The sequence below is a fragment of the Anolis sagrei genome, chromosome 5, assembly GCF_037176765.1.
Source record: "Anolis sagrei isolate rAnoSag1 chromosome 5, rAnoSag1.mat, whole genome shotgun sequence".
Lineage (NCBI taxonomy): Eukaryota > Metazoa > Chordata > Lepidosauria > Squamata > Dactyloidae > Anolis > Anolis sagrei.
The window spans coordinates 104,103,097-104,118,959 of NC_090025.1; the positions used below are offsets into that span (position 1 = coordinate 104,103,097).

The following is a 15,863-nucleotide window of genomic DNA, read 5'->3' on the forward strand; positions in this document are numbered from 1 at the left end:
CTCTCCCTCGTCCCCACCAATTGCGCCTGCGAAGGTGGTGGGAGCGTGAGCAGGACCTCTCCAGATGATCAAAGAGATTGTGTGGATTCGTATGGTGATTGTGTTGATGTGAATACTGAGCGCCGTTGGGTGAGTAAGATGTTGAGGTGACATCTACTGCTGTCAAGAATTCAATGACTGCACATTGCTAAAGTCGCATTGACCAACCATCTGTGCAGGGTTCCATACTTTGCACTTTAACAACACAACCCTTCAATGCTAAGTCTTCCTGCCAAAATGGAACTGTAGAGAGTCTACTGAACAAGCCAGTACCTGCTGCATACCAGTACTGTGATCTGTTGAGGAGTTTATAAAGGTGGAGGCATTACTTTTCATTCAACCCTTGTATTTGTATTGCTGTATAATTCTGCACTCGCGAAAAACACATGATTTTCTTCCCTCCACCCTGTGGAGCCTGCTCCAGTGCATTTGCTCTTTTAAACAGTCCAAAACCGTTGATCAGCTGATCAGGCTTGAAACGGACACACAGCTGGTTTAAAGAAAACACGAACATAGAGGAATTAGAACTCTCTCTTTATTTTAAACTTTATAATATTAAACAGGGCTTGAATAAACAATTAGGGGAAGAGAAAAAGGCACTGATTCTTTAAAAAAAAACACTCCATTGTGTGCTGAACCTTATATGCAAACATGCCGCCCTTCTCACCCCAAAGGTGACTCAGACTGGCTTACAATCTATATTTTCATACAATATATTATATTATTAGCATAGTACAATATCAATATTACTATATTACTATATTGCACTATACCACTATATTGTAATATTATTAGTAATATTGCATGTAATTTAAATATATAGTTATAATTATAATATTGTATTATTATTACTAGTATTATATTGTATTACATTATAATATTATAAAAATTATATGTATATACAATATACTATATTATATTATTAGTAAAGTCAAGATGGAAATGTCTTCTGCTCCCCTCTGTCTTTGCTCTGGCCAGAGTAGCAATTTGATTCCATTTGATTTCATCTTATACAATTTATATAATGTTATCAAAGTGGATTTTATTTGCAGGAGGAGATATAGTTAGCTGGGCTTCTCTGCAATTGAAGTGGAGCGACACTTCAGAATTGCAAAACTTGAGAAAAGAAAAAAATATAAATTAATATTCATTATATCTCTGTTTGTTTGTGTTTCGTCGGGTGGAGGGCAGGTATTTGATAACAGTAATTTAAATACAACAATTTAATTAACCGGTAATCTTCCCTATCTACACTCAGCTTTTCAGCCATTCAGGAACAGAGCTATCATTATACCCAGCATGTCATTTTCTCATGCTGTAGTATGAAATGGATGTGATGATGAAGTCCAAAGAAAAATTATCAGTTTTACTAGTCAGAGGGAGAAAGCCTTTTATTGCTTCAAACAACAAGATTTTTTCTTGAAGTCTTGATGTAGCTGAACAGTTTTTTCCTTCACTTTGTCTTCTTGTTCTTTCAGTATCCTAAAGAAAGCAATGGAAGAATTTATTTTCTGAACAGGCTCAATGGGCTATTCAGAGCCGGCCCTAGGTAATTTTCAACGGTAAGCAAACAGTATTTTGCCCCCAACCAATCACTGAAATATATTTTCTGTTCATCGTGGGAGTTCTGTGTGCCATATTTGGTTCAATTTCATCATTGGTGGAGTTCAGAATGCTCTTTGATTGTAGGCGAACTATACATCCCAGTAACTACAACTCGCATATATCAAGATCTATTTTCCTCCAAGAGCGCCTCAAGAGCGCCCCTGGGCAAAATCAACTATACTGCAAATGCTTACTTCGCGTAATGGGTTGAGCCGCCCCTGGGGCTATGAAGCCTACCACTCTTTTTTCTCGCCACAGTCAGCAAATGACCATAAGTTGAGTTTTGGTTTGTCTCCAGAATCTAAACTGGAAACATGAGATGCTGTATATCAGGGGTCTTCAAACTTTTTAAACAGAGGGCCAGGTCACAGTCCCTCAAACGATTGGAGGGCCGGATTATAATTTGAAAAAAGCATGAATGAATTCCTGTGCACACTGCACATATCTTATTTATAGTGCAAAAATGCTTAAAACAATACAATAATTAAAATGAAAAACAAATTTAACAAATATAAACTTATTAGTATTTCAATGGGAAGTGTCTGCCTGCTTTTGGCTTTTTTTATGGTGTCAGGAGCGACTTGAGAAACTGCAAGTCGCTTCTGGTATGAGAGAATTGGCCGTCTGCAAGGACATTGCCCAGGGGACGCCCGAATGATTGGATGTTTTTATCATCCTTGTGGGAGGCTTCTCTCATGTCCCCGCATGAGGAGCTGGAGCTGATAGAGGGAGCACATCTGCCTCTCCCCGGATTCGAACCTGCAACCTGTCGGTCCTCAGTCCTGCCGGCACAGGGGTTTAACCCACTGCGCCACCGGGGGCTCCTGCATTTGGCTGATGAGATAGGATTGTTGTTGTTGTTGTGTGCTTTCAAGTCATTTCAGATGTAGATTGACCCTGAGCGAGGGCCGGGTAAATGACCTTGGAGGGCTGTATCCGGCCCCCGGGCCTTAGTTTGACGGCCCCTGTTGTATGTGTTGTGAAAATTCTTCTTAACCATTTTAGCTAACAGCCAGGGATAGACCTCCTTTTTGTGAATTTTCCAACTGCTTCCCTCTGTCACTAATTATTTTTATTAGGTATACACAAAAAAATTAAAAATAAAACAAACACAGAGATTCAAATCAAAGCCAAAACAAATGAATCTAGCAAAACAAACATGATCCCATGACATTTCAACACATTATATCCCCCATCCCTAACTAAAATAAATAACCAATATCCCCTCTTTAAAAAAAATGGGGGGGGGGGGGGGGAGAATAATCTGCCTTAGAATCATATTGACTTTTTTAGCTGCTGCATCACATTGTTGACTCCACACATTGTTCAGCTTGTGGTCTACTAAGACTCCAAAATTCTTTTTACACATGTCACTCCTTGTTTATCATTGCATTTCATTTTTCCCCCCTTCGAAGTGTAGATCTCTAAGTGCAGGCTTGAAAACAACTTGGCACCTGCAGGAACTAATGAGCAATGAGGCAGATGGAAATTAGTCAAAACAGACAGGCTGAGCAATGCCTTCAGTGTTCTGCCAGGCTTCAACAGAAAAAGATAAGGGCCACTCAAGGAAAGCGAAACCAGTTTCTGAGTGCTTGGAAAGGCTTAAAAGTTCCAAGCATGGAAAATACAGTCGGATGAAGCATCATTTAGAATCATGCTAAGTTCTTGTCCTCATCTTATAGAAACCTTGCTTGGAAGATTCATGCTTATGGATTTCTTGTTTCCTGGTTTGGTTTTTGTCCCTTGTGATTACATACTCATGCCTTGGATCAACGTTTCCTGATTTTTTAGATTTTGTTAGAGAAGTGTGGACTTTGTTTTTGGACTTTGCTGAACTTTACCTTGGACTAATTTTGTTCCTGCTTATCTTCTTACCTAATTGGATTTACCTATCCCTTTAAAGTGCCTTTTTTACTTTGCTGCTTTTACTTATCTTCAATAAAAGGATTGTTTTCCCTACTCAACATTTGGTGTTTTAAAGTTATTCCTATCCTGGAGTGCAACACTTGTATGTAATTCATATGACCCTCAAGACTTAAATTCATTTGGATTTGCCAGATGTTCCTGTACTGCCTCTTAACCTATTCTCTGCTGTATTTCTCCAATTGCATCCTCTGCTTCATCATCCCCAAGGGGAGCAATCTTTACCTTTTGGGAGAAGACTAAGACCAAAAAAAGACTTTGAATTTTATCTTTCCCGTCTCAGCATTTTGTCGTTACTTGTACACAGTGGCCTGACCATTTCCTTGTTTTTCATTTTCATGTTGTGCTACTGTCAATGTTTATTGCTTATTTTTTGTTTATGAGATTTATTTTAAATGTTTTGTATTGTTTGTTTGTTATTGCTTTTATTATTGATGTATCATGGGCTCGGCCTCATGTTGGCCGCACCAAGTCCCTTGGGGAGAAGGTAGCGGGGTATTATTATTATTATTATTATTATTATTATTATTATTATTATTTTACTCTGGACATAACAAAAAGCCCTTTATTATTTTAATCCCTCTAACAAGCCTGAGTACTTACCTAGCCAAGTGAAGAATAGACTTGTTTGTGTTGTCTCCTGATAAGGCGCTGCATTCATAAAAGATTAAATTGTAATCCTAGAATAGGTAGATAAAACATTTGAGAATAGTTAATTAAATTAATGAAATGAATTTCATCGGAGACAAATTCTGAATTTCGGCTACAAAAATAATCTGTTCAGATATAGGATGGCTCAGCAGTACTATATGTAAAAAGAGATTATTGTTAATCATAAATTAAACATGAATCATCAATATGATGCTGCAGAAAAGACAGCAAATGCTATAGTATCCTGCATTTTATAGACATATAGATTGCAAGTGAAGTGAAGTAATAGTCCTCCCATTTTCTGTGCTAGTCAGACCTTGTTTAATGTACTACACTCTGTTCTGAACATCTCATTTTAATAAGGATCTAATCAAGTTGGAACAGTTTCAGAATAGGGTAACAAGGCTAATTTATTTATTTATTGGGTCAGAGGCTAATTGAGAATACAGTTATAATGCATAGAAAAATCAGCAAAAAAATTAAAAACTTGGCATTATACTATATTTCATTTGACCAAAAGCTGGCCACTTCTGAGTGCTTCTGGTGTCACTGTAAGAAGATCCTCCATTGTGCACGTGGCAGGTCACAGGCTGCATTGTAGTACGTGGTCTGTGGCTTGCTCTTCTCCACACTCGCATGTGGAGACATGAGAAAAACCTTCCAGACATGAGAGAAGTCCCTCCCGCAGGACAGTAATACATCCAGGCATCTCCTGGGCAATGTCTTTGTAGACGGTTCATACTCTCGCATCAAAAACAATTGATCGATTGATCATTTGATTGGGTGGGGGCACCTGTTGCAATCCAGAGCAGGGAACGAGGCCCTAAGATAACTATCCACCACACTTGACTGTGAAAAACAATCCTTTTTTTATTGAAGAAAGATGATTACAAAATAAAGGAAAAATGAAAGTCAAAAGCCACAGCAAAATCAGCAAACATGAATTTAAATGGACAAAGCAAAACCCAAAGCCACACTGTAAAATACTGGAACCTGTTAGCAATCCACTAACCGTACTTGATATCCTAGAAATCTTTCAAAACCATGGCCAGGGGAAACCAGGAGAACTGCCAAGGTCTTCATTAATCTGAAACGATGCCTGAACTGAGAAAGTCAGCCCGGCAGAAGGCAATTAAAGCCAAAGAATTGGTTCCGTGAACCGCCCCTCTGCTTTGAAGCCAATGTTTGTAATTCTTTAATTCGGGAAGACCTTCGCAAGCTGAGTGATTTACTTCTGTCTTGCCAAATCTGGCCCCTTCTGTTGTCATTAAAGTTACCAGGTGCAGAAGGGAGGGAAAGGTCAAGGCTTCCCTCTGAAACATTCTCATGAACACTGGTACTTTCATTTTCCAAATCTACAGAAGTTCCTTCCTCACTAATTTCAGGAACATTGGCATTTTCCAAACCTACAGCAGTTTCTTGCTCACTAATTTCAGGACCATTGGCATCAAGAGGTACATTTCCACTAGCATCAGTAAATATATTTTCATTAGCATCAGGAGGAACAAACAGAGAATCAGGTTCAAGTTCAAACTCAGGTTGAACCCCAACAGCACCTGGGGACCTCATTGCTCTGGGGAGAAAGGAATAGTATAGCCTACTCTTTGCCAAAAATACTCTGTTAAAGACAACACCATTACCTCCATCCAGTCATACCAGCCACATGACCTTGGAGGTGTCTATAGACAACACTGGCTCTTTGGCTTAGGAATGGAGGTGAGCACCACACCCCAGAGTCGGACATGACGATGATGATGATAATAATAATAATAATAATAATAATAATAATCTTTAATTATACCCCGCCACCATCTCCCCAAGGGACTTGGAGCGGCTTACATGAGGCCAAGCCCTATAACACATCAATAAAACAGAAAAGCAATAAACAAAACAATACAATGCAATACAAATTAATATAAATAACATATAACAATAACACACAAGGATTTAAAAGCCTATGGACTGAACTTAATGTCAGGGGAAAACCGTTACCTTTACCTAAAGACAACACCATTACTTTAAATAAATTATTTTCTAATGTCACTTCTTTTTACATTAAGATAGCATTTAATTTTTTTTCTGTTGTTCCCAGGGTTCGCTCAATGACAATGATGTGTTCTTCAGAATTTTCCAACTTAGTTTACCTGGGCTAGGTGTTTTCCTAATCCATAAGGGACTTCACGTTCTTTTTCCTTATCAGTTTTATTACCAAGCAGAAGGACAGGAATGTTCTCCCCCGTTGCCTCCTATGAAAAATTAACAGCAGGTCAAACATCAAGAAAATCTTAAGAAAAGCCCAAATTACCATGAAAATGAGTACAGATAGCTCCCAGTAGGGCATCAACACAGAATGCATTTATTTTATTGCAAAGTAGAGCCAATGTTAGATGAAGAGAAGCCAAAAAAAAAAAAAAAGTACTTTGTTCAGATGCTTAGAGAGAAGCCATGGACATTATTCACAGGAATATATTAGCAGAAGGGTAAAGAGATGAATTCAATCTCTGACCATGGGCTGTGTGGTCTTATCTAGTTTTGCTGCCCAGACAAGGCTCATTCTTGCATCTATGCATTTGTCTCATTCACACTTCACAGTTTTATGTTTATGTTTAACAAAATATAAAAGCTCTTTAATCAATGGCCAACAATGCCAGCTTTTAGGGAAACTCTAGATAAATGGTCCTGAATGTCTAAGAAATGTAGCTCTTGATGGTGAGAACCTAAGTATTCAAAGCTACGTTTCCATATGTTGATGAAAAAGAAGAGAGGAGATAAAGGATATGTGTTGGCATGGCTGTGAACAAAGAGAGGTGTTTAATCAGTCTTTAGGAAGAGCTTGAAGACCTGGCTATTCCGATGTGCCTCTCCGGAATAGGAAAACCCCAGCACTATGTCCCAGAAGCACTTTATTAGAGTTGAAGATCCTCTGCACATTGCACTTGCCCAGAAATCCAACATATCACCTCTCACACCCAGCACTTTTTAATCTGTACCCATCACTCGGCCCGGCCCTGGTTTTTACTGTGTTATGGTGTAATGTTTTGTTGTTATTGCTTTATGTTTTTGATTTGCTTTGAATTGTATTGTTGTTGTTATGCTGTTGTTGTGTTGAGGCCTTGGCCTGTGTAAGCCGCATCAAGTCCTTCGGGAGATGCTAGCGGGGTACAAATAAAGTTGAATAATAATAATAATAATAATAATAATAATAATAATATGGGAATGTGATCGAGTGCAAGAATACTGGAAAATGATTGAAGGAGAAATCAATAGAATGTTAAATTTACAAATAGTAATAGTTAATACAAATGTACTACATGCACGGATAACAGGAGTGAAGAATATACAAAAAGAAAAATTGGTTGACAAATTAATAGCGTGTGCACAAATTGTTTTAGTGAGGGGTTGGAAAGATAAAGCAAAATGGACATTGACTGGTATAACTATATAGTTAATATATTAAATGTGGAAATAATAAATTGCAAATGGAATAATATAGATAAAATTGAAAAGGTCACAATAACTAAGAGGATGTGGGAACCAGTTAGGAATTATTTAGAGAATGTGCTAAGATGTGGAGTAGAAAAATTAAGACTGAGACTGATATTTCAAATGTAACTTATGTAGTTTGATGTATAAATTGCATGTACAAGGAGGGGAGGGTGGGAGTGGGAAAAACCAATAAAACAATGATGATGGTGATGATCATGATGATTATGATGAAAAAGAAGAGAGGGGAGCAGGTTGAAACAGAAGGAAAAAGAGAGAGTTCCCTCAGGTTGTGAATTTCTTATCCAGAATTACAAAATCTGCAATACTCTGAAATTATCCTCACTAGTAGCTTAGACAGTGACATAATTGTTTTTCAAACTTTGTTTCATACATAAAACAATAAAAATATTTTCTATAAAATCACCTTACAGTATGGGCATAAAGTGTATATGAAATATAACAAACTTGTGTTCAGACTTGATCCCCAGATGTTTCATTATGTATATATAAGGCTTCCAAAATCTGAAGGAAATCCAAAATATGGAATACTTCTTTTGAATAAGATATACCCAACCTGTAGACCCCTTTCTTCTTTCTACCTAAAAATTAAACTCTGTATGTCCACCTGTTTTCCATCTTGTTTATTTGCAAATAAACTCAGAGACTAGAGAAATTATTGTCTCCAACCACTTCTATTTCCAACAACAATGAAACCCGGGTAAGCTTTGTCACTGGAGCTACTCAGTAGAACCCAAAGCAATGTTTAAAGCTGTCCAGACTTACCTCAATGCTCACTAACCACTGCTTCACAGCCATAAATGTTTCTCTTGCGGTTATGTCATACATCACAATGACTCCATCGGCTTTTCGGAAGAACTGCTTGGTGATGCTCCGGTACCTACAAACACATAATCTCAGTAGTCCCACAAACACAACATGGTTAAAGGCAACAGAACAATTCTTTATCACAAAACTGAAATGTTGATATTTAGAGTATTTTAGTGTAATTAGATGTTTATGTATTAGTGATATGTTAATTTTGTCGTTTAGGCTCATTGTAAATTGTCTTTTATGTGCTGTACACCGCCGCGAGTCGCCCTAGGGCTGAGAGCGGCGGTTAATAAATGCAGGAAATAAATAAATAAATAAATAAATAAATAAATAAAGGAATGATCCATGATTTAAGCAAATGGGTCATATCAGGAAGCAGATAGGTTCTCACCCCTTACATTCCCTGACTATAACTTGCATATCATTTTTAGTTATTTACTGCCCATTCTTTCCTTCAGAGAACTATGGGTATATCTCAAGATCTTGTTCATATTGATCCACCTTCACAGAATGTTAAAGGTAAAGGTTTCCCCTTGACATTATGTCTAGTCAAGTCCAAGTGCTCATCTCCATTTCTAAGTCGAAGAGCCGGTGTTGTCCGTAGATGCCTCCAAGGTCATGTGGCCAGCATAACTGCATGGAGCGCCATTATCCTCCCGCTGAAGTGGTACCTATTGATCTACTCACATTATGCATGTTTTTGAATTGCTAGGTTGGCAGGAGCTGGGTCTAACAATGGGAACTCACCCCGTCCCACGGATTCAAATCACCGACGTTACAATCAGCAAGTTCTGCAGCTTAGCTGTTTAACCCGCTGTGCCGGTGTGGCCCCTCAGTGTGGTTATTAATATGAGTCCATATTAATAACTACATATCCTAATTTATTTATCCAAAACAGACCATGATGCAAATGCCTTAGGCTTTAGCTCTATAACACTGCCTTTCCCTGGCTCTAATGAATTGGTTTCCTGGAATCAAAGATTTTACAAAGATATTATTCCAGATTGATCCAAGATACTATCTGTGAGTGTGCTTTCAGGGTGTCAGCTGCCTTCCAGATAAGACGTGTTGTGGTATGACACAACAGGATTTCATTACCTTTCCTGTCCAGCAGTGTCCCAGAGTTGCAGTACTATGCGTCTATTATCCACCGCTATTGTTTTCACACTGTAATCCACACCTGTAAAGATAAGAAAGTCCAGTTGTCTGTGATCTGTGTGCTCCTTCTGGATGATAGAATGTAAGAATATAAAAGTATTATCATTACTTAATTTCATCTTTACATATGGCTAAAACTATATATGTATGCTCAGAAGTAACCCCATTGAGAACAAAGAAACATAATTGTAGCATTTGGTTGAATCCATTCTTTTTTTACTGTGCCAACTGCAAAAATATATGTGTGCTTTTTAGGTACTGGAGATATATTAATGTCTAGATTAATGTATACATTCACTGAGCAATTGCTACTGTTCTTTCAAATATCTCACTATAGTAACACACCAGAAATAAAATAATCTTAGGATGTACTCAATTTGCAAGGAATTGAGATAATCTACAATCCTTAACAGACTTTGTATTACTTAACAGACTTTGTATTACTGCAGACGAAGACTGCAGCCAGGAAATCAGGAGACGCTTCCATCTTGGGAGGAGAGCAATGACCAATCTCAATAAAACAGTGAAGAGTAGAGACATCACACTGGCAACAAAGATCCGCATAGTCAAAGCAATGGTATTCCCCGTAGTCACCTACGGGTGTGAGAGCTGGACCATAGGGAAGGTTGAGTGAAGGAAGATAGATGCTTTTGAACTGTGGTGCTGGAGGAAAGTTCTGAGAGTGCCTTGGACCGCGAGAAGATCCAACCAGTCCATTCTCCAGGAAATAAAGCCCTACTGCTTATTGGAAGGAAGGATAGTAGAGGCCAAGATGAAGTACTCTAGCCACATAATGAGAAGATGGGAAAGCTTAGAGAAGACAATGATGCTGGGGGAAAATGGAAGGAAAAAGGAAGAGGGGCCGACCAAGGGCAAGATGGATGGATGGCATCCTTGAAGTGACTGGCTTGACCTTGAAAGAGCTGGGGGTGGTGACGGCCAACAGGGAGCTCTGACATGGGCTGGTCCATGAGGTCACGAAGAGTCGGAAGCAAGAGAACGAATGAACAACAACAACAATCTTAACAATGTACTTGATCAATTTGCTAAAGCAGGGGTGTGTGATAGATCTCTTTTCCAAGGCAAGTTCCTCAGTTCCAACCCCTGGAATCTCGCCACTTACCTTTTCTTATTCCCCCACTTCATCACTTTTCTAGATTGTGTGCCTGAGCCTCAGAGTTAAAAGTTGATCTGTGGCCAAGTTGCTTCAGTGTGTTTACTATGGTAAACTTTGTCTGACTCTTTATCAGGAATATTAGAAACAGCTAATGACAGGTTGTTTTTAAATATAGTCTAATTGGAACACAGTAAGGACATTATTATATGGAAACTCCTCTCCCATTGTTATTTCCGCAAAGGAGCCCCTGGTGGTGCAGTGGGTTAAACCCCTGTGCCGGCAGGACTGAAGACCGACAGGTCGCAGGTTCGAATCCGGGGAGAGGCGGATGAGCTCCCTCTATCAGCTCCAGCTCCTCATGCGGGGACATGAGAGAAGCCTCCCACAAGGATGGTAAAAACATCAAAACATCCAGGCGTCCTCTGGGCAATGTCCTTGCAGACGGCCAATTCTCTCACACCAGAAGCGACTTGCAGTTTCTCAAGTCGCTCCTGACATGACCAAAAAAAAATTCCGCAAAAAGGGATAATGACTAATTATTGTCTTTTATGATTTTGTGATTTGAGACATTGCACAATTGCTGCCATTATGTGCCTGCAATGCTTTGAGAGTGCAAAGGCACATTTCTGGGCAGTTGGTGTAACTCCACCCTCCCGCTGGCACTACTTCCCCCCTTTGTATCTTTAAAGACACTTTGCAATTGAAAGTATTGTGTTGTTGTTTACTAAGTGAAGGAAGAGGATTCAGAATAAGATACAGAATGGGGGGTGCCTGGCTCGAGAGCAGTACGTGTGAAAAGATCTTGCGGTCCTCATGAACAACAAGTTAAACATGAGCCAACAATGTGATACAGCGGCAAAAAAAGCCAATGGGATTTTGGTTTGCATCAATAGGAGTATAGTGTCTAGATCCAGGGAAGTCATGCTACCCCTCTATTCTGCCTTTGGTTAGACTACACCTGGAATATTGTATACAATTCTGGGCACCACAATTCAAGAGAGATATTGACAAGCTGGAATGTGTCCAGAGGAGGGCGACTAAAATGATCAAGGGTCTAGAGAACAAGCCCTATGAGGAATGGCTTAAAGAGCTGGGCATGTTTAGCCTGAAGAAGAGAAGGCTGAGAGGAGACATGATAGCCATGTATAAATACGTGAGAGGAAGTCACAGGGAGAAGGGAGTGAACTTGTTTTCTGCTGCCCTGGAGACTAGGACACGGAGCAATGGCTTCAAACTACAAGAGAGGAGATTCCATCCGAACATGAGGAAGAACTTCCTGACTGTGAGAGCCATTCAGCAGTGGAACTCTCTGCCCTGGAGTGTGGTGGAGGCTCCTTCTTTGGAAACTTTTAAACAGAGGCTGGATGGCCATCTGTTGGGGGTGCTTTGAATGCAATATTCCTGCTTCTTAGCAGGGGGTTGGATTGGATGGCCCATGAGATCTCTTCCAACTCCATGATTCTATTATTCTTCCACCAAAGCAGTCAGACCTCATCACATAAGGTAAGTAGAATGATGATCTTTTCCCATCAATAGCCTCTAATGGCTTCATCACAGGGAGGTGGTGGACCAGCAGCAGATAATACATGACATAAAGTTAATCTGGTTAGTTAGCTTTTTTCATAAATAAATGCTGACACTCATTAAATGTCAACATTATTGTAACATGCACAAGGTTGGTGAAATAAACATCATTGTGCATTTTCTTCCTTCCTGAGATTACTTACCAACAGTAGCAGCAGTACCAGAGGAAAAACGGTCTTCACAAACCCGTCTTAGAAAAGAAGTCTTTCCTACACTCGATTCTCCCACAAAAATAATCTTGAATAAACAGTCTGGGGCAGAAAATGACTGTTCATCCTTCAAGTAAATAGAAACGGAAGATGTTCAGTCAACTGCATTGTACATACTTTGCTTTTTCAGCACTATTCATTATAGGATACTAAAAAGTTATATTTCTCTTTTTTTATTCATACATTTATACATTCTCCATTTTGATACAAAAGATCAGATCCAGATTTAGCTGAACAAATCAAAGTCGCATCAGCTAGATAGGTTAGCCTTATGGGTGAAACAGAAGGATGGAATCAGGAAGGTTAAAGTCCAGAATGAGTTCATTAATGCTAATAATTATTTAAATCATGGATCTTCTCACAGATATAAAAATCCTGGATATATGATGCTACTCTTCCTCCTTTCCTGTTTGATCTATTTTTCCAAAATAGTTTATGCCCCTCTATTACAACAGTCCAAATGTAGGACTCATCCCACCAGGCATCAGTGACACCAATTATATCACATTTGCTTTGTTGTATTAAAAGTTCAAGTTCACCTTGTTTATTTCTGATGCTTTTTGCATTGGTGTAGAGCAGTGGTTTGCAACTTGTAGTCCTCCAGTTGTTTGGGATTCCAACTACCAGAAGCCCTAGCCAGCCCGATCAAGAATTCTGGAATTTAAATTCCAAAACATCTGGAGGGCCACAGGTTGTGCAAGCCTGGTATAGAGACATGGAAGACCAGGCACCATCCTTCCCCCAAGTTGCTTATGTCAGTATTTTTCTTTCTCTTTATTGAGTTCTTGTACCTTTTGCCCAATTCTCTCTATAACAGTTCTCTCTACAACATTGTCTGTGAAGCCAGCTATTCATTTTTATTCTTCTCTCTTTTCCTGGGCCATGTCCTTGAACTGGGAGGAGATATAAAATGATGACCGTGGCATCAAGGCCCTTCGGATTCCTACCCGTACCCTCATAATTTTGTTTGACCTGCTGAAGGGGTAACTGTCTAAGGGCTTGTTGGATCTTGTCAGCCTCTCTGCAACATCTCAAATTTTTGCTCCAGGGAGTCAGTATACCTCTCAAATCATCCTGTCAGGTCATCAAACTACTGTTTCTGTTCCTTTCAAGAGGGAGTCCCCTCAGACCACCATTTGTCTTCCTTGAGGTTTGACAGAGGCCATTCTTCCAGTGGCACCTGCACATTCTCTGAGGCAAGCACTGTTCTGCATCATCGCTGATGCTGGAAAGAGCTTCAAATTGATTCTGGAGCTTCAGACTTACAGAATAATCTCCATAATTGAATAGTTGAACTATTTAACTGTTGTGTTTTGCTCTTGTCATTTTGGAAGATATGTTTTTGACCTTAAAAGAAAGTACAATGTGCAGAATAGGACTTGAAGTCCACAACACAGTGTTGGTTGGAGGAGTCATAACTTCTTTCCACCCCCAGGTCTTTGAAAGCTTTAAGAATGTGAATTCTTAGACAACATGTTTTAAAAAGAATGATGGGAATATGCAAAGAGGTAAATATTATTCTTGTCTTTGAAAGGGAGAGGCTAGATTTGGGAGACTTATGAGCCAGTTGGCTTGACATCAATACTATGCAAAAGTCTAGAACAGTGGTTCTCAATCTGTGGGTCCCCAGGTGTTTTGGCCTACAACTCCCAGCAATCCCAGCCAGTTTACCAGCTATTAGGATTTCTGGGAGTTGAAGGCCAAAACATCTGGGGACCACAGGTTGAGAACCACTGGTCTAGAGCATCTAGGAAATATTGCACTATAATAGGCATCAATGTGTGTTAGAAGAAAAATAAATCATTGCAGAGGAAGCTTATTTCCTTTGAGAAATCATTAATAAACAGATCATGGGATCATTAAAAGGGGACAACATTTTTCCAATCCAGTAATGTTTCTAATTTTCATTAAGCATCCTGGCTTTGAGGAGTTGGCATCATTTGAAAAAGTCTCCCATTATATTCTTACTCTTTCCTGGGTAAAGTGTGGACTGGCAAATGTACTGTTAGTTGAATCCACTTGAGCAACCTTATCCAAAGAGTGGGTGGAGAGCCAGAGGGCTCTGTCCTTGTTCTCTGCACTGTTCAACAGTTTTATGATATGGAATAAGAATTACAGGACTGTCAATCATATCAAGTGAAGAATGCCAGGTGATGTAGAATTACAGTTCAAAGAGAATGGATGCCATGCATTAATATACAAAAATTTAAAGTCATGAGTATAGAGTTGCAGAGACCTTGCGTGAAAGCAGGTCTTATTGGGAAACACAATCCATTCAAAAAAAGGTGTCCACCAATACTGTCTCAAATAAAACAAAAAATGAAAAGCAATGTGATTTTGTTGCTTACATTTGATAGTGTTTCTGTCCCTACTGGTTGCTCTCTGGGAGTGGACGGAGTCTTTTCGGTTGGCGATTCTATTTGGGTCCCGTTCAGTTCCTTTTCTTGCAGGATGTCTTCGTCTTCTTCAGACCATTTGGGAAGCTGCCTCTCTGGCCTATCCAGAAGCTGGGGCAGATGATCCTCTTCAATTGATATTATTCTTTGAAGTCGCTTCCCATGAGCCGGTCCCCCACCAACAGGAGGGTCAGACTCTAATGAAGAACATCCATTCAATCCAAGAGAGTTTCTTCTTTTGGAGGTATTAGACGAATCTTCATCTTCAGAAGATTGGCTAGAAAGTTATTAGGAAATATATTATCAAATAACACATTCAATAGTCCAACACTTTCTATGTGAATTAAGAACATAAAGTTATGAATCTAAAAATTGGGTACATATAGCTGATAAATAGGAAATATTTCAGCATTTGGAAGCATCTGAGGAGTCTTCAACACAAGGTTTGGGATTATTTCAGGCAATTCAACTCTACTTCGGCATAAGCCTTGACCAATGATTTCAGTAAAAGTAAAGCAATGAAACATGACTATTAAGCTACCGACTGACTAGCTGTTTTTTTAATTGGAATTTTATTGAAAATATTAATGCACACCGTCATTGCTACAACAGTTAGTTTCTATGGAATAAATCAATTTTGACAGTTCTAGTTTTTGCTACCAACTTGGTGAAAACATTACCAACTTATCTGTCTATCAACAGAGTTATGTTACAGAACTAATTATTTAATTAATATTTAATGGTTTGTACATTTTATTCTTTATCCTGAGAACAAAAGCCAAACCATCAACTCAAATATCAGTAGACTTTCAGTTAACCAGAACTCCAGGAACCCGAACTCTCAAGCAACTGGCAAGAAAATTG

At 39.1% G+C, this 15,863-nt stretch overlaps 1 protein-coding gene across 1 annotated transcript in view; it reads right to left on the reverse strand.

Moving 5' to 3' along the window:
- Positions 1–950: 950 nt before the first annotated feature.
- Positions 951–15,863, reverse strand: part of CRACR2A (calcium release activated channel regulator 2A) — a 43,033-nt gene continuing 28,120 nt past the window's right edge. Inside the window, exons 11-17 of the mRNA XM_067468946.1 lie at positions 14,952–15,276; positions 12,538–12,670; positions 9,634–9,715; positions 8,488–8,602; positions 6,363–6,464; positions 4,171–4,247; positions 951–1,521 (exon numbers count right to left, since the gene is read on the reverse strand). Of these exons, the coding sequence (XP_067325047.1) occupies positions 1,431–1,521; positions 4,171–4,247; positions 6,363–6,464; positions 8,488–8,602; positions 9,634–9,715; positions 12,538–12,670; positions 14,952–15,276 (925 nt within the window). The 3' untranslated portion in view covers positions 951–1,430. The remainder of the gene's footprint in view (positions 1,522–4,170; positions 4,248–6,362; positions 6,465–8,487; positions 8,603–9,633; positions 9,716–12,537; positions 12,671–14,951; positions 15,277–15,863) is intronic.